Genomic DNA, 19,126 nt, shown 5'->3' on the forward strand with positions numbered 1-19,126 from the left:
TGCTTGAACCAGTCTGTCCATTTCCCTCTTACATCACTGCCACTCACTGGATGGCTTTTGCACCATTCTGTGTAAACTCCTGTGAGAAAAACTTGCAAATACTCAAATGAACCTGTTTGACACCAACAGCACTGCCAAAGTCATTGAGAGCACATTTGCCAAATTTGGTGTTTCAGCTGAACCGAAGCTCTTCACCTGCCCCAACTGGATACCTGAATACATAAATACTCATTACATTTGATCCATTTTTGAACGGTCCAAATTTAAACAGCCACAGGGCTTTACGTCATAATTCATTTGATAGATTTGGGTCCCTCAACTTTAGCTGAGCAGGAATGTGTATAAAGTGGAATCAAACACACACACGTTAATGACAAACACGAGACAGCAGAAATTGTTCATCCTATTTTGAAATATATTTCAGTTAACTGATAAAATCAATTATCTACCTGAAAGAACAAACTTCCAATGGAAACCGCAATCCACATTTTAATACAAATTGCTATAGGACATATCAGGCTGCATATCATAAAAGTAGCAAAAGGTAAGACCACTAAGACAGGCCATGCCAACGGGATTGTCTAAACGGTCAGTGTGTACTTAAAGCAAAAAGAGCCGGGGCGTATATATACACGGGCTTTAAGTAATACTGACCTTAAATCTCTGTTCTCTCTTTCATATGGCTTCCTGGTTGCATAGAAAACATGTTTGTTTTCTAGTTTCATTTTAATGAACATATTGAAGAGATTTACTCACAGAACAATGGGAATTTTAAAAAGATATGAACTCGAGTTTGGTACTCCAGCGAGAGAAAGAGGTATCCTTTATGAGGCTTGCTTCAAGGCGAAGAACTTTGTATGAAGTGGAAAATCACTACAAACCCTTTCAACAAGCATTTAGACATACAAAGCACACATGTATGGGTATTACGCTCAAAAAAGAAATCTGTTAATGTTGAATAACGAAGCTGTTAATGAACCCTTAGTGAAGGTAAGGAAAAAGACAGAAGGAAAAACACATTGTGCCCATACAAACAAAGCTAAAGTTTTATATACTGCAAATAGCACAAGCTTTGCTTCCCCTCAATCTTCCTATCTCTTACCTGTAGTACAATGTGTTATAACATGTTAGAAAATATCAGGGTCAAAACAATGCTACATGGTTTACTAAGCTAAGGATGGCTCAATTTATGAAACAGCAGTTAACGTTACAGTCTATCATCTCAAAGTGTGACAATGCCGTATTTTTTATTTCTAAGGATATTTTTTAAAAATCTGCAATATTGTCATTGGGGCTAGTTTGTGTGTTTTAGGCATCTGCTTATATACTAAGTTTTCAGCCCTTCCTAAAATGGTACTCTGAAAGCAAACATCATCTCTAAAGAGGATGTGGGTTTGGTCTGGGTGAAAGAAGCAGAAAGCTCAAATTTACAGCCAAAAAAAAAAAAAAAAACCTAAGTAGTTGTGTATAGTTAATGAGAAAGGCCTAGTTCCTGCATGATTAATACACAGGTCAGTTACGTCATGGCCCAATATGGCATAAATGTAATTCATTAAACATTTCCCTGTAAAGCAGTGATTAGTTATTGGTAGCACAGACATGCAAAACTGTCCCTGAACGTCTTTGTGTGTTGCACGCTGTGGAAGCTACATCCATGAATTCTGGAAAAACACCTTTAGTCTGTATAAAGAAATGATGTCCATTATGCACTTCCAGATTTTACAATACCTGCATGTGAAGAACGTACAGCATTACCTCATGTAATACACAAAATTCAATTCCACCTTTGTTAATACAACTTCTGCACCATTGTTAGGGCCTTGAGAACAGCTACAATAAAGGTGTTTGAATGAAATCATGGAGCATCTTTTAACTGTTATTACTCACGGAAAAAAAGTCAAACTTTGTGTTGTGCCAACATCCTTGATCTCGCCTTTTGTTTAACAAGAGGTTGAGGACCAGCTTTGAACTCATCCGAGCTGTCGCACAGTTCAGCGGCATTAGTTACCTGATTGTTGAAAAACAAAACCTCTCTCAATTCAGTGCCTGGCTCTAACAGGGAGACAATGTGCTCAGTCCAGCGGCTGTGGGTCAGCTATGGGCATGGTGTGCAGCACCTCGTCCAGCAGCTGCAAGGCCCGGTGCAGGTGAATCTCGATCCAGCATGGTGTCTCCTTAATGCTCTGCCTTGGGTAATCAGGACCCCAGCCTTTCACGAAGCTCATGCGCAGGATGCACAGCCGCCGCAGATCATCCACACCGATGCCGGCGGCAGCAGACAGACCTGAGACAGAGCAGACATGCAGTTATCAGCAGTAACAAAACAACGTATATGGGAAACGTTGGGGAACAGAAAATATATTCGTAGCATTGCGCATTTCCTGTTTTTTTATTGGCACACTGCTCATTTCAGTTCCTAAACATTAATCGCAAAACACAGCACATACAATAACAATATCGATTAAGAAAAAACATCAAAACACTTAGACACTTTATATTTAGATACGTACGACTCTTGTTCTGAAAGGGAAAAGCGTTTAGAGGCACATCACCGAATAGGATAGAGCCTTGTGAGTGAGCACTGTGTTAAGGTTCGATGTTAACGAGCTTAAATCACTAACCATTTTAGAGAAACTGAAGAATGTTATACTTACTGATTGCGGGAGCGATACCACCCACAGATCCGGGCCCAGGGATGTTTCCAGCCACCGCCGCTGCCTGCGCCGCAGCTGCTGCCTGAGCCGTAGCCGCCTGCTGCTGCATCTGCCGGTGGCACTGACGTAGGTCAAACACCTGCATTACAGCAATAAGGGAACAAAAGCAGTTGCAGAACTAATGAGCCAGCTGGCTAAAAAAATTCCTTTAGTGAGAAATTTTCTACATCTGTCCAAACTTGGACAAGTAGAATCGTTATAGAGACAAATAAAGCTCACTTTGATGTATGCACTTGGGTAAATCTTATGCACAGCATCCCCAGGGGCACGGCCGGCCTCCCGATCTAAGTAGTAGCTCTGCACGAAGACGGCATGGTCACTGAGGCAGCGCACCCACACATCACCCTCACCTTTACACTCCAGCTGAACACCCTTACCAATGTGCAGCCTGGAAATAAACAAGTGTGTTAATCCTCCTGCCTCTGAATGTATTAAAATGTACAATAAACTTTGATTCTTTTACAAGCCTGAGTTGTCTTCGAAAAATAAAGGATCTAATCTACTATATTCCCTCCACATCTCATACCATTATTTACATTTTTGCCTTGTTTAATTTTCACTAAAATGGATATACTAAATATTTTCTACCAGGTTAGAGATGCTGGCTTAGGTTAAGATGGACAATACAACACACTCCAGAAAATTCAAATGGCAAAACACATCATGCTCACATAATAATGACAGAACTCTGAAAAACACATAAGATTTGATGTCATTTGAAAATGAGGGGAAACCATTACACAGACCTTGCTCTTTCGATGGCCTCAGTTCTGTGCACGTTGCTAAGCTGGCCCAGACAAAAGCGATCTCCTCCTGATGGGTCCACATAGCCATCCACGGTCACAATGGGGCAGTTCGAGGGGACTTTAAAAGTCTCACCGACCTGCACGTCCATCTCAAAGTAGGCAATGGAGCACCAGTAGTCAGGAGCTAGTCAAGAAAAAACATGCGATTAAAAACCAAACCCAGTAGACTCCTTGCTACTCGTCCCAGGGGCTTTATAATCACTTTACAGTTAATTCCATTTACTATCAAATAATCCATTAACCTGGATAGCCGAGACCCATCATACTCATTAACGACGGTACTCTAAGGTACCCAATATTCAATTCCAACTCAAGAGTGCCATGATCTGATTATTAATGCATTCCTTAAGTATCCTTGTGGAACTCTGAATGTCTTGGATTTCTAGAGCTTACATTGTCTCTCTTCCCCAGTAGAAGTATTTATGCTCAGCAATCATGAAAAACACTAGGCATATTTCCATCAGGGCTGTTAGAATAAATTCTACTATTGCAGGATAATCTCATGATTTGAATTACTTTGTTTTCCCGAGTAGACTTTATCTGTCTTCTCTTAAGTTGCCTAAAAGAGCAAAAAATATATATACTGGAGGTGTAAAATTAAGCTAATTCAAATCTGAACACAAAGATGTTGCATTCCATCCCCAAGCTTTTCTTTTGTTCTAAATGTTTGGTACAATTAATATTATTAAAATAATAATCTATTAATACCCTATAGGTCTATGTTGATGTCTGATCGTCACATTTTACATATTCACAGACGTTGTGATTTCACAAAAGAACAGACTTTCCTTCCTTTTTGAAATCCTTAGAACCAAACTATACAGTATGTGTCTATAAATGGAATATTTACAAACCTCTGTAAAGCTTAAACAAGTAAAATCTATTGGAAGTGTTTACCTGGGTGGTTTGATATAGGTGGCTGAAATCCTATTTCATTGTGTACAGGCCCTGAGGGGACAAAATAAACAACATTTAGATAAACTAGTCTGAGCTGGGATTCTACTTGAGCACTATAAAAGATTGAGCTTACAGTAGTGTCCTGGATGGTGCATGGGTGGATGATGTTGTATATGGCCATTTTGCTGTGGAGGCACGCTTGGGGTAAAACTGCTGCTTCTTGCCCAAGTGGAGGTTGCGTCTAAAGAGCACAAGTGAAATAAACAAAGGCTACCACACAATTTCCTCAAGCATGTGTGTTTTCAGATAAACAAGCCACCAAATAAAATTAAAGTCGAGTTAAAAGAAAATGAGCTTGCATAAAAGAGGAGAAAAAGAGCTGCTGCTAGAGGAAGTTGGTAAAGGAGATGCTGGAAGGCTCTGGTTGTGAAGAATCTTACTGTGATGATAAGTGGAGGAGTTTCCTGGGGGAAAGCCGTTTTGTTGCGTCCCCTGCCCTGTCCCTGATGCAATCTTTAGCAGCCCCTCGCTGCTACGGCTCCCTGAGAGAATACTGGGCTGAGCTGAAAGAAAGTGGGATTTTAATTCTTCTACATGCTTCAGCATACCAATCTACTGAGTGTCACAGAAAATGGCAGGATTTCAGTAAACAATAACTTCAGAAATATATGCAAAATTCAAAATATCGTATTTAAATACATATACAACACAAGACCAAGAAAATCATCCGTCTTAATATAAAAGCTTTTCTGCATGACCTTTGTATTTATAACAGGCTAAAAATTACAGTCTAAAGGTGTTTCTCAGTAATAAATATATTACACACACACACACACACACACACACACACACACACACACACACACACAGTATTTTCCACACTATAAGGTGCGACTAAAAGCCTTAAATTTTCTCCAAAATCGGCCGTGCGCCTAATAATCCGGTGCGCCTTGTTGTGACTTTGGTAAGCGTTCCGCTCGATTGACTGTTCGACCATTTCCCGCTGACACAGGGACGTAATACATACACTAAGTACGCTGGCGGTGATAAACCAATCAGAGGACATTACGTAATACGTACAGTACGTACGCTTACCTTCGCCATGCCTCCAGTAGGTATACGAGGCACAATTCAAACTACAGTCTATGAAATGGGTATAGAGCAGCTGCGAAAGAATTCAACATCAAATGTATCTATGGTTTGGAAGTGGAGGAAGCAAGAAAATGAACTGTGCCAAGTTAAGAAAACACAGTAGATGAGGACTTTGATGGATTTGTGGGAGAAGATTGATTAAAAAATAGTGTGTTAAATAGTAGAATAAAGTTCAACTAAACTCACAGTTTTGCTTCTGTTACCTTTTTTGTAGACCGTATGTTTTAGCATGCGCCTTATAATACGGTGTGCCTTATGTATGGGTTAAGTACAAAAATGGACCCAGTAATTGAGACTGCGCCTTATAATCCGGTGTGTCTTATGGTGCAGAAAATACTGTATATACATATATATATATATATATATATATATATATATAACACCACCTAAAACCTGCCGCTTTCAACTAGTCACTCGAAAATAAATAAAAGTCCATATCAATCATTATCAAGGAAAAATGTATTTAAGTGTGCTCAGAAAAAGATTATTTTACAGTAAAGATATGTAGATGCCTCCAAATAAAACTGATAATGCTACAAGAGAAATGATGCCCTTTTCCAAACTAAGGACAACAAATGATTAAGAGGAAAAACAAATCAACAAGAACATTAAGAGCACTGTATAGAAGTACGAAACTCAACTCAAACTTAATAATGATGTGCTGAAGTTGCTATAAAACTTGTCTATGAGAACCATTAGACTGAAAGGTTGAATACTCAGTACAACATGATTACAGCAAACAAATGCATCTCTGAGACATGAAATCTTATCAAACCGCTGCTGACAACACACAGAAGCTGGACTTGATTCTGCTCTAACACCCATGATTAGGCAACATCTCACTGGAAAAGCAGCTTCATCCTTTCATTTCCTTTTAATTTCACTGCTAGAATTCAAGCTCAAATACTTGGAGGCAGAAAGGGCAGATACATTTTGTCCAGTAACAGATAATACATCTAAGAAACCAGGTGACTGCCAAATGAGTCAACGGTCACTTTAAAGCAAACACGGTGAAGACTGACTGCTCTGTCCTCATGCCCTCAGTGGGTAAGAAAAGCTAAAAAGTGAAAAGGGGATTGTACGCGAATAAAAAGAACAAGTGCACTTAAAGAAATGAGAAGCACTCGATAAGAGGTGGTGTCAAATGAGAAGGTCTTACTTGAGGATCCCACTGGGATACTGGAGAAGGCAGAGGTGGAGGCCGAGCTGCTGCCTTCAGCAGGGGGAAGTAGGGCAGGACTGCTGAAGGCTGGCTCAGGCATGTTTCTCGAAGGAGGGTGCTGGATGGTCTGGATGTGTCCCTCAGAACTGGGTAAAGATGATGGGCAATCATAGTCGTACTCGTCTTTGACCATGAGGACAGAGGAACCTGGCATGGGTAAAGACATGTACTGTTTAAATCTACTGTAAAATCAAATATTTAATAGCCATTGCTCACAATGAAACTAAACACAAACTAGTTTCAAAATATGAAATGAAAATTGGGATCAAATAAAGTGACTCACTAGGACCCAGTGTAAGTCCAGACAGGTCTGTATAGGAAAAACACAATACAGAGCTTAATACACGCATAAACTGCAAACCACATCATGGGTAAAACGTGAAATCTGACTGACCTATACCTGGTGAAACTACCCGCTCGTAGTGGTAAGGGTTCACGCAGACGCTGTCACACTTCAGGTCGAAGGCAAACTGGCAGTATTTGACGTGCTTCAACTCATTCTTGTGGAGGTCGGGCCACCGCCATAGGCGAGCGTAGATCACGTGAGGGAAACCTTTACGTCCGGCCACCTTAAAGACAATAGAGAAGACACTTGAGCCTGTAAACCAAAACTGACGAGCAAAAAGGAAACAAAAAACTTCGGTATAGAATTACAAGAAGCATGTGTCATTGTATGCACTTATACAGAAATACTGTGGTATCATGATTTCCAGTTTATTATGACATGAGAGAATATACAAGCAACTATAAAGCAAAAAAAAAAAATGTTAGAAATACATATGTTTTCATACAAAAGGAAGTCTTCAGGACAATGGGCATTATGGATTCTCTTACTTTCTTTTCCTTTCTCTTATTAAAAAAGACTTTTAAAGTATTAAGTGATAAATATAACAACAGGAAACAATCTTTTTTTTCTGGGACATTACAAATAACTAAACACGGATAAAAATCGGGATCTGTAACTACAAATTTTCGTGTAAACTTTCTGTTGTATAACAAAACTCACTTTTTCAACATTTTCCTATAATAGCATGCCCCATTAAGTTTTATTTCCTAAATAGCACAACCATATACTGTACAATTAAGTCAGCATGCTCTTGGTTTGGTCAGATGGAAGGTGAATGCCCCTTCTAGTTTAGGAATTTGTTCAGTTCTATACTCAGACAATAAACCCATAAGATCGCCACCCTGCCTTGTCATCGTACAGTCCAGCTCACCTGAAGCCGGCCATCCAGAGTGCGTTGGATGGTCACACACTTGCTGGGATGAGCCCCGTTGGTGGTGATGGCTGTAATAAGTGAGTCAAGTTCATCCTTCTTCTCTTTCAGCTTTTTCACCAGGCTCTCAATGGCTCGTTTGGCAAAAGTCTCACTCTCACCGCCCTGCCTATGGCACATCAAGCTGTGCACGATGCTCAGGCAGGCATCGTTACTGGTTGGTGTGTTTGTGATTGACATCCTGACTGACCGCTCTAGTCTGTGATCCTCTTTACTATGGTCTCATCAGATATTCAGAGACGAAAAAGCATCAACAGGCTGCGTTCTGGTGCTCCATTCAATTCTCAACCTGAAAGAAACACAGCAGAGATGTCTAGATTCATTAAGAGCGCTTTGCACTTCATTAGAACGTGCAAGGAAAAAATCGACCCTAAATTTTTTAGATAAAAATCTCTCTTAAACTTGTGACGGTTGATTTACATTTTGTATAAAACCTTCCTAAATTACTCAAAATGTTTTTCAACTGATGCTAGTGGGGCAGTGGAATTTACCTTGTTATCAGCTAAAGTGGGGGGAATAGAACCACAGAATTGCCCTTTAAACCTGGGAGGTTATGCTCACCCCAGAGTTTAACATGACCCACGAAAACTCGACTTCTGTACAACAGACTGCACAATTACTTTAAATCAATCAGCTGACACGAGTCGGTTAAATCTATAAATCACAAACTATACAATTCACTGCAATGGGGAGAGAAAATTCTCTCATGATCCTTAATAACTGAACTGTACTGAGCACAAAACACACACGCACAAACTGTATGGACTGCACAGATTTACACTAAATACACACACTTCCAATATATATCCATCAACCTGCTTATATGCTGTATTTTGCTATTTGCACATTCTGTCTGACATTTAAGTTGAGTGATTGCTGTTCTGCAAAAAAAAATCCTTTACGTCATCTCAGGTAACTGCTTCTATAACACTGTTCATTCCAGTATTTCTGCACACGCAATTTTGTCCGAACATACAGTATATACACCGGTCGGTGTTGCTTCTGTTTACTGTCTTTTGTGTATTGTCTTGCACTGTCTTTCTGTCTTGTCCTGCACCGTTTGCACTTTATGTATCTAGGACTAATTACTAAGTCCTTAGCTCTGTCTTTGTTTTATGGAACACCCTGGTCCTGGAGAAACCTCGTCTCATTTCACTGTGTATTGCAACAGCTATATATGGTTGAAATGACAACAAAAGCTTCTTGATAGCAAAACTACCATCATTGCTGGAGAACGACTCTCACCCCCTGTATGAAACGGTTTCATCTCTGAGCAGCTCCTTCAGTGACAGACTTTTACATCCAAAGTGTCTGAATGAGCGATACAGCCGTTCTTTTCTCCCTGCTGCTATCAGACTGTACAATCAAAGCTGCTCCCAGTGAACCAGTCACCACAATACAAACTTATTACGGTTTCACTGCAATAATAAACAATAAGTATTTTAATCAGGTGTAATATTACCCATGTGCAATATTATGCCTTCAGTGTAACCACTACTCTTTTTATATATTTTCGTATATACTGTATATTATATTATGTCTTTATTCTTTATATATATTTTTGCTGCTGTAACAGAGACGAATAAAGGTATATCTTATCTTAACTAATGTTAACCTGCCAGCTTCTTGTTAAGGAAATACATTTACTAACACAACAAGCTTCCTCTCATCATCTCTACCTCAAGAGCACAACCTCCTCTCTCTCCTCCTCATCTGTACACCAAACCGAGTCATTAACACAACATTGCTAACTTCACTAAAGCTTTTCGGCTCGATTCAGCAAATTCAAAAAGCTTCACACCTCAACAGGAACTCTCTTAATCTACGTGGTTAAATAAATATCCGTGTAGCTTTTCTCATTCGAGTCATTTCACACGTATATAAACAGATAAACATTCGGTTAAATAAAAAAAAAAACTAAATAAATCATAACGGTAGCTAGAATGCTAAAGTAGGTCAGATAGCTCGTGTATCCATACATAGAGAAATAATTAGAATAGAAACTACTTACAAAGCGAGACTCATTAAATAAATTATATCAGTTTCACTGCAGTGTGTTCGATGTAATCTGACTTATCGGACACTCGCCGTTAGCCGCCCTCAAAGCTAACGTACAACTGCTGGAGCTAGAAAAGCATTAGCTAACGTCCAAGCTAACGTCCAAGCTAACGTGCTAACGGCTAACAAACTTCAGTACATACCATTATGTTGCTATTAAAGTCGTTTTCCGTTTTAGATATTCTGAAATAATCACTCCTGAACCGCAACGTTACCTTGATAATTGGCCGATGAGCGAATAACGAGCTAGCTAAGCTAAGTTATGCTAAGCTAAGTTATGCTAAGCTAAACTATGCTACACTTTCTACAGTATAAGGTGCACCCAGAGATGGCGTCTAGTCAGTGAAACGAAAAGAAAAAATAAACACACACCCTACATTTGTGTTGGCAAGATGTCCGAGATGTGAAGAAAATAAAACGCTATATTACGCGTGAACGAAAAGATGTGGCACTTCTAAACAAACATAAACACACGAGCCTCGGCGTTCGTTCACCATCTTACGCCCAGCTGCTGCTTTGATTTTCCGTAGCAATATGGCGAATTGCGCATGCCCAGAAAATGGGGGGGGGTTGTACATAACACGACGTTGAGCGAGGAGTTATAAAGCCGCAGTCCGTTAGAGGGCGCTCTTGTGTTAACGCATAATAAGAGGAGCCGTACTTGATGTCTATCATTTGGTCACAAATTGGGAATAATGCCAAAAGTATTGGGGACAGAATGTGATCGCATAGAAGAAAAAAAAGGACTGGCTATAAATTTAAATAAATAATTAACCGTTTAACCACTTCATGCATCTAGCTAAAATTAAACTTGTTGGACAAGTCACACCTTTAAGGGCTGGAATATTATTTATATAAAGGGAAATGTTCAAAAATATGACACAGGTTATGGACTTAATGGGTCAATTAAACAATTTAAATGTTATGGAGCACTTACAAAGAAAGTATTGTAATTTTTTTAGTGTTAAAAACCGCAGCACCACTTCATCCTCTTCATCCCCTTGTCCCCCTTCATCCCCTTCATCCCCTTGCCCCCTTCATCCTCTTGCCCCCTTCATCCCTTTCATTCCCTTGCCCCGTTCATCCCCTTGCCCCTTCATACCCTTCATCTATTTGCCCCTTCACCCCCTTCCCCCTTCATCCTCTTCATCCCCTTGCCCCTTCATTCCCTTGCCCCCCTTTATACCCTTCATCCATTTGCTCCTTCATCCCCCCCTTCATCCTCTTGCCACCTTCATCCCCTTGCCCCCCCTCGCCCAGAACCTGTCCTAAATCCTAAGGTCCTCCATCAAGCTTGTAGTTTAGTCACAGAGTAAATGTTCTGAATGTGTGTGAGGTTTCATGGGCTTGAAGTGAAGAAATAAGCCATGCCATGGTGACCATGCCTTGTAACTGGAATAGCAGATGCAATCGTTTCAGTCTTCTTTCTGTACAGCATTGCTTCGAGGAAATCACTGCATTTATATAGTAAATTAAACTGCACACAGGTGATTGATCAACAGGAGCTGATTCATTTTTGGACGGTAGATCTCAAGAGACAGGTTGTGCACAGGCTTATATTTAATGCTTTTTTTTCAATACGTTGACATTTCTAGTGTAACAACACTAGAAACACTAGGGACTTATAGAGCAGACACTTCGGCACAAAGATTAAATATAAATGGATTTTAAAAAAAGATTGAGCTTTCAAACCATCATTCTACATCAAATGTTAATGGCCTTGGCATTAAACCTGTGAATACTACTGGATGACTGAAAAGCCTTAAATAATGAGAGCAGTATGGCTTTTATTTGCTATTTAAAGAGATTTTGTAGGTAGATCCGGATATTTGCATAACCTAACCTGAATCCTACACTCAAGGTAAGGGAAAGGGTCAGAACATTGGATCAGCCTTATTTGGCTTAAATGCTTCTTCACTTCAGCGTGATGGTGTTGGGTAACTTACTGGGTTACAGAGATGGGGATTTAAGGAGAGGAAGTGGTTATAGGTGTGAACACACACTGGAATCCGGCGGCACTGTGACCTAGCTGGACCCCACTTGGATTGAGGTCGTCATCTTGAGTGATGGCGTGCAAGCTTCCCAGTTCTGACACCTCCTTATCACGGTCGCGTGGAAGAGAGTGTGGCAGAGGCTCGCATGGCATGTGGCGCTTCGTGACTACGGACAGCCTGCGATAGATTATGACAAATCAATCAGAGGAACAAGCGAGAACTTGAACGTCAGGTTACTCTTTCAGGTGTACACTTTGTTTAAATGTTACAATTACATGCAGATCATTTTGTCCTGTTAAAGCAAGACAACAGTGAGAATCTCATTGTCGTAGGCCTAATATATGGAACCTTTTTGCCTCGAACAAATTTTCCAATACATTGAAGACATTTTCAAAATCGGAACAGACGAAACCAATAAGGATTAAAACACTCAGAGACGTGTTGTTATAGGAAAAAAAACAATTTCAGTGTAGTGTGCTGTGGGTTTGATATGAAGCATGATGAAGATGAAGATGAAGCTCACACTGAAGATGATTTCACTGTTACAGCACATCTCCAAGGAGTTTCCTTTGAGCCACAAAAATCTGCACATTAAAATTAGTTTTACTGAACGGACTTGTTACACTTTTTATTCCTTTGTGCTTCTGTTTAAGGATGAGGAACGTCTGTGAGACCATTTAATTTCTGTTATCACTTACATCGTAGGGCTATAAGCAGTCTTTCCCTTACTGGTTTCACTCTACTGAAGGTAAGAAGACAAAAAAACACAGTTTATGTAACTGTGAAACTGCAAAGCCTTGGTCCTGAACGAATATAAATCTATCATTTGGATTACAGCCAGCTACAGAGGTCCGAATTGCTGTATAGTTATTAAAAATCAACGCACACCTGACTGATCGGATTTGCAAATTTCACAGCAAACGGTTCTGTGCAGTATCAACAGTGTTCCCTAACTGGAAATGTATGAAACAAAACATTAAAAACATGACAAATTAATAAACTGACAATTAGATAATCCTGCAAATTCTGCAGTGCCTATTGCGGCTTGTGTATGAAGCTGCTTTCGATATAAGTCCCACTTCACTAATGACCTGAAGTGTTTAAAAACCGGCTGAGGAAAAACTCCGGCAATTAACGGCTAAAGAAAGTTTCGTATGAGCACAAATGATGTGGGACTACGACTGAAATGGTCTAATTGGAGCCATAGTGATTTAGCTAATTAAATGTTGACTTAACGCCAGTTTTGTCGGAGTCATGGTTTGTTGCAGACAAGTTTTACTTTAACAATCATTTAATAAGCAGGAAGTTTTATGCAAACAAATCAACCCGGCAAGAACCTATACCCTTTCTGCGTGACAAGATGAGAAACATAACTAAGGATGTCTTGGGTTTGAAGTAAGATCCAAACTGATTAGTACTGTAGTAGGGTTTCCAGGATGATTGAACAAATTCCCAGCTAATTTTCTTATACAAGAACTGATGAATTTTTTATAATCTTAAGAATCTATATGTGTCATTGACATATCTGGAATTATAGTAGCAGATGGTAACATGTCTAATACAAGCTTAATAAATATTCATTCATTCATTTTCTACCGCTGATCCGAACTTCTCGGGTCACTGGGAGCCTGTGCCTATCTCAGGCGTCATCGGGCATCGAGGCAGGATACACGCTGTACGGAGTGCCAACCCATCGCAGGGCACACACACACTCTCATTCACTCACACACACTACGGACAATTTTCCAGAGATTCCAATCAACCTACCATGCATGTCTTTGGACCGGGGGAGGAAACCGGAGTACCCGGAGGAAACCCCCGAGGCACGGGGAGAACATGCAAACTCCACACACACAAGGCGGAGGTGGGAATCGAACCCCCAACCCTGGAGGTGTGAGGCAAACGTGCTAACCACTAAGCCACCGTGCCACCCCTTAATAAATATTGCTCAGATGGATATAGATTGGAACTATGGCAATATTACCAGCTGTAATTCTAACTACATGTTTGTCTTAATGAGCTCATATCTAATGGTTGATATGGTGAAACTTTCTGTATGTATCCTATGGTTATTGTAACATTAAAGAAAGGAGTCTCCAGTTTCAGCAACTTTATGTATTTAGATGACACCGGAAAGACATTCTTTCTTTCTTTCTTTCTTTCTTTCTTTCTTTCTTTCTTTCTTTCTTTCTTTCTTCTTCCTAATTTCAAGAGAAATAGGAGAAACTGTTTCTATCTTATATAATTCACACGTGTGGGTAACGAATAAAAATTGTTATTGTTGTGGTATAAGAGGAATAAAACACTTGCTGTTACAGTATGATAAGCAACTTTGTGGTGGTAACAGTAATGCTGTGTCACACCAACCCACTGTTGTTGTTTACTTTCCTCTAACAGCACATCCCAAGTGTTTTATTTCTCACTTATCAACTGCCATTGAAATGATTCATATGTAATGAAGGCTGTTGGTATGTTGTGTTTTAAACCAAGGTTATTTTTCACTTTATTATAAGTATGAAATGGGATTGAAAACACTATATTCTAGACTGCAACAAATATTTTTGTACAATAGAAAAGCACTAGCCTACACTATAAAAAGCAGGTATACATTAAGTGAAATGTCAAAATGAATGTCTCTTTTGCTCCATGATGTTTATCCATTCCATGCCAGGTTACAGTGTCTGTATACTTCACATAGCAGCATGCTACTGTGCTACTGATGATACTTTTTTTATACTTCTACTAAGAGTTGCTAGATAAGGTGTTAATTAGCACACAAAGGCAACATCATTGTTGATCCTGGTGACTTGTTCATATTTGAACATTCACGTCATCTTATCAGGCCTCTCAATCTTGTCTGTTTGGCTTCTCGGCTTCCCGGGTGAGAGTTTATGAGAGTTTCGAGATCTCATCTGCAGCCGCACTCTGCCACCACCATGCCCTCGTATTTGTGCTGGAAAATGACATGGCCGTTCTCATTTTCGTACAGCAGAGAGATTGGTTCCAGCTTGGTGGGCACGCAACATGCTCGTGAGACTTTTTGAGGGCTTTTCAGATTGAGTAGTGTTTGGATAATGGCGTGCTTGGTGGGCGTCACTTGCGGAAGTAATGGATAATCGCACTCTCCGTGACAAGTGTAGGCTTCGAAGCCTGGAGGTGCAACGATCCACGAGTCCCAGCCTATCTCTTTAAAATCCACATAGAGTGCAGTCCTCTTGCATGGGCTTCCCTTGGCGTTGCGGCGGGTCCGAGGCGCACTGTCGTAGATCATGTTAGAACGCATTTGCATTAAATGGGCCTCATTTTCTTCTTTGCTGTCGTCATCTTTTTCACCCACCAACTCAAATCCATTGAGCTCTAACAAGCCGGTGTTGTTTTCTGTGACTGTCTTCTTTGAGCGGTCCTTTTCACTTTCGTTATCTGAGAATACAATCAGCACTGGCTCATGCTTTCCTCCCACACTCCTTTCAACGTCCAGGTTGATAAATATAGCACTCTTGTCTTCATCCTGGAGTTCACTCTGATTCTCACTTTCGACCTGCACCACAAGCCAGTGGCTTGTGCTCTCCAGGTGTCTCCAGCGTAGAACAGATTCAGTCAGATTAAACACCTCCCATCTGCTCTCTTTGAGCTGGCCATGCCTTACTGCCAGCTCCTGCATACCAGTCAAGTTGTTCTCCAAAGTTGCCCCCTCAGAATTGTGAAATGACAGACCACCTTCTACTCGCCTCTCAAAAACTGTTACCTTCCAGTCCACCCCATAGCTGCTTTGAGGAGCTCTATGTACCAGCATGTAGAGGCGGAGCTCGGCGGCAATAATATACTCTTGATGTGGGACAGAGACGTTGAACATGAGCGGGAGCGTCCTCACACCTCTTCTTGTCATGCTATAGGGGGAGGAATCTGTAAATAACACATTGCCACTGATTACTAATAGCATGTGATTGTACATGATTAGAATCAGAATGCGGTGTACAGTTATGTTAGATAATCCAACCCAATCTATTTACACAGAAATACACTGAAAGAATAAACTGTTGTCATCTCTTGCAAGTCAAAAAAAAAAAAAAAAGTCAAGCAGAATCCTCACGAGGATGTTATTGAACTCGGTAATAAAATGTCAACAGTATTAAACAAGAACAAATCGTTTTATTCTGATAAATGAAATTTAATTACAGGTTAAAAAAAATTACTATATATTTTGTGTTAATTAATTAATGTGTTTCTGTTTATCTAGTAGAAATATTTAATGTATTTATTGTAGCCAGGTAAGATATAATATATTTAACCAAACTTTATAAATAATGAAGAAACAAACATTCTACTGCGTACCTTCATTCTTGAAACTCCGTGCGATATTTGCTGCAGGTCTGGTGTTATGATCCTTAGCGTAGTGGTTGTACAGTTCCAGCATGTACTCTGGTGGCTCAGTATGGGCAGCCCGGGGCCTCGGCTTTGCCTCTCGCTCTGTTAAATTTAACATGTAGAGAAATTGACCTAGAACTGCCTGAACGTCAACATTATCATCCTGGTCCAGCAAAGACGTATCCGCCGCTCCAAGACCTCCTGAAAATGGTTCCTCCAGGGGAGGAATTGGACTCAGTTGACCCCAGCGATGTAGAAGCAATATGAAAAGGATTAAAGTCCTAGCATACCGAAGCATGAACATCTCTAAGACAGCCATTAGTTGAGATCAAACCTTCTTCTCTAGGAGTAATATAGAGATTATAGACGGAATAATCTTGGTCTCCTAAGTAGAGTTTGCGAAATCGTCCAACGGTTTCTGTCCAGACTGATATGGGGTGTGTTGGAGAGAAAGGGGTGAACAAACAGTCTTGTCCTTGTTGATCTTGTGATCTACCATAGAGGGCAGGTCGTTGCTGTCAGCCTCATCGTGCTGACAAGTTTGGAGATGTTGCCACTCGCTTGGGCCCTGGCCCTCTTATAACACGGGTGGCGAGAGCCGTAGAGTTCACCACTCATCCTGTATCTTCTTTCCATGCATGCCTTGCTCTGTGACTTTCAGCTCAAAACTTGACATTTCACCAGAAAAATGCTCTTTCAATGCACTCAGGTCACGTTTTATCTAAAATAGTAAATTTCTGTTCATGTGATTTTTCATGTTATAAAGCACATTTACGTTGATCGCGCTGCAATGCCTGTCTTATCAGCTAGTTCATGTTTGTGTATTGGTTGCATAGGCAACTGAAGCCCACTTGTGAACAGCACATAACATAAATACAATCCACATACAAGCTTGCAAACAACATGCCAGTATCTTAAGTGTGGTTCTTTTATACATTCAAATTCTGGAAACATACAAGGCAGGACAATTAATAACTTCCAGCGGTGTTGATGGATTCTTTAATTGTGTGGGATAATTAAGAGATCGTCATATAGCGTTCTTCAAAAGGATCGACAAGGAGATTTACAAATCCTACACAGAGTTTTCTCCCGAGGAAAAGGGACATTATTAAAAGAAAGAATGTACTGTAAATACCCTTGTGAACAATAAGTGGGTTCCTCATAGGTTATGTGGTTTGTTAGAGGACCTCGCAACTGAATGGAAAAACTTTCTAGAATATTATAGATAAAGAAATGGAAATTAAAATTTACACTCATCCAGATTTGCTCATGTTTTGCAAAACAATAATAATTTAACAGAGATTTATAACCATCAATTAGCCTTTAACAATAATAATTTAACAGAGATTTATAACCATCAATTAGCGTTTAAACCGTATGTCAAGATCTATACATGAGGTTCAAGCAATATATCTGGCAAATGAATCTCATTTTCACTTGAACAAGTTCGTGAATTTGTATCAGTCTATATTTTATGGTTTAAAAATTATACATAAACAAGAATAGAAAAACAGCATGTCCAGAAGACTTCCGCTTGTAACACAGAAATGCATCAATTCTAACAATTTCTTAGTTAATAGTTCAGTTAAAATTAGCTTTACTTTTGACTGGTACAGAAAGAAAAGAAAAACGCTTGAGATTCCTTCCATAAATAATAAATGAACATCTGCTCACAGAAAACATCCCAATAGAAATAATTACACATGCTGATATAATCCATTTACCCATGACTTGAATTAATCAACCAATCAGAATCAAGAATGGTTAGAAATAATAAATTGGTTATATAGCATGTACAGTTGAACTGGGGACTGATGCTAACTTAAACTTCCCTGCAAAACTTTGAACCTCTTTATTAACTACAAACAGAAACAAAATCACATTGCATGGCATATTACGGAGGTATATTTAAATGCTCAGTGCTTTTTATCCCCTTTTCTGAGCACCAAACAAGGCACGACAATAGCGCTAATCACGAACACAGTACAACAAATGGAAAAGCACTCATGAGGAACACAACAACATCAAGCATGAAAACGCATGAACAAAGCACAATGGACCCGTGAATAGCAGGACGCCAGCATGCCGACAGCACTCGAGGTTTAATGAGAAAACTCTTCAAGCAAAAAAAACGACGGTGGTCAATGTGGAGCGATTTAAGTCGACTGAAACAAATGAGTGAGCTAGCGGTCTGCATGACTTTGCCTTGAAATTGATGCATATGAATCATTTTCACTGGGGAATTTGTTTGCTAAATGCTTCCATTGTTTGCATGAGACCTGAATCTGTTGTGTCTTTTCACTCGCAGTCATCACAGGAAGTGACTTTACTATTAATAAGGTTCTAATATGACTTCATCCCTCAACATGTGAGGTTTGAGGTTTGTTAGATGAGCATGTAAATGCCTGTGGATGTGTTTAATATGTTTAATATGCGTTTTTAAGGTATAAAATAACGAAAGTTTGAGATTATGCCTGTAAAATTCACTGCCAAACGGAACTGGCAAAAGCAATGCGAGGACAATTTATCTTAATTATCTTCTGAAATGCATGAAGCTCGTGGTCGAAACCTCACAACAGGGTCAACAAAACAAAATTTTAATGAAGAGAACTGAATAGTATTATTTATTTATTTTGGATTA

The 19,126-nt window shown here is 39.8% G+C and overlaps 2 protein-coding genes across 4 annotated transcripts; both read right to left on the reverse strand.

Annotated features, from left to right (window-relative positions):
- Window positions 1–394: 394 nt before the first annotated feature.
- On the reverse strand, window positions 395–10,687 carry smad4a (SMAD family member 4a). Of its 3 annotated transcripts, none has more exons than XM_027139729.2 (12): window positions 10,499–10,687; window positions 8,009–8,357; window positions 7,186–7,360; window positions 7,075–7,101; window positions 6,729–6,938; window positions 4,858–4,980; window positions 4,551–4,658; window positions 4,418–4,468; window positions 3,461–3,644; window positions 2,934–3,102; window positions 2,655–2,793; window positions 395–2,284 (listed from the first exon to the last, which is right to left on the reverse strand). In XM_027139729.2, the coding sequence occupies exons 2-12, from the start codon at window positions 8,246–8,248 to the stop codon at window positions 2,073–2,075; spliced, it is 1,638 nt and encodes a 545-aa protein (XP_026995530.1). In that variant the 5' UTR covers window positions 8,249–8,357; window positions 10,499–10,687; the 3' UTR covers window positions 395–2,072. The 3 variants fall into 3 exon arrangements, with proteins under 3 accessions (XP_026995530.1, XP_026995531.1, XP_026995533.1); XM_027139730.2 differs by having other exon boundaries at window positions 10,504–10,665; XM_027139732.2 differs by lacking the exon at window positions 10,499–10,687 and having other exon boundaries at window positions 7,192–7,360.
- Window positions 10,688–14,336: 3,649 nt separating this feature from the next.
- LOC113638288 (bone morphogenetic protein 10-like) lies at window positions 14,337–16,941 on the reverse strand. The gene is made up of 2 exons (XM_027139319.2): window positions 16,453–16,941; window positions 14,337–16,023 (listed from the first exon to the last, which is right to left on the reverse strand). The coding sequence occupies exons 1-2, from the start codon at window positions 16,802–16,804 to the stop codon at window positions 15,029–15,031; spliced, it is 1,347 nt and encodes a 448-aa protein (XP_026995120.2). The 5' UTR covers window positions 16,805–16,941; the 3' UTR covers window positions 14,337–15,028.
- Window positions 16,942–19,126: the final 2,185 nt, after the last annotated feature.

The sequence above is a fragment of the Tachysurus fulvidraco genome, chromosome 20, assembly GCF_022655615.1.
Source record: "Tachysurus fulvidraco isolate hzauxx_2018 chromosome 20, HZAU_PFXX_2.0, whole genome shotgun sequence".
NCBI classification, from domain to species: Eukaryota; Metazoa; Chordata; class Actinopteri; order Siluriformes; family Bagridae; genus Tachysurus; species Tachysurus fulvidraco.

Excerpts from the sequence above, each read along its gene's own strand:
- smad4a (XM_027139729.2), bottom strand. The coding sequence starts at position 8,248 with ATGTCAATCACAAACACACCAACCAGTAACGATGCCTGCCTGAGCATC. Across the intron at positions 7,102-7,185 it reads GGTAGTTTCACCAGGTATAG|ACCTGTCTGGACTTACACTG; the intron begins GTCAGTCAGATT and ends TTTCCTATACAG. Across the intron at positions 4,469-4,550 it reads GCACCATCCAGGACACTACT|GGCCTGTACACAATGAAATA; the intron begins GTAAGCTCAATC and ends TTGTCCCCTCAG.
- LOC113638288 (XM_027139319.2), bottom strand. The coding sequence starts at position 16,804 with ATGGCTGTCTTAGAGATGTTCATGCTTCGGTATGCTAGGACTTTAATC. Across the intron at positions 16,024-16,452 it reads ACGGAGTTTCAAGAATGAAG|ATTCCTCCCCCTATAGCATG; the intron begins GTACGCAGTAGA and ends TGTTATTTACAG.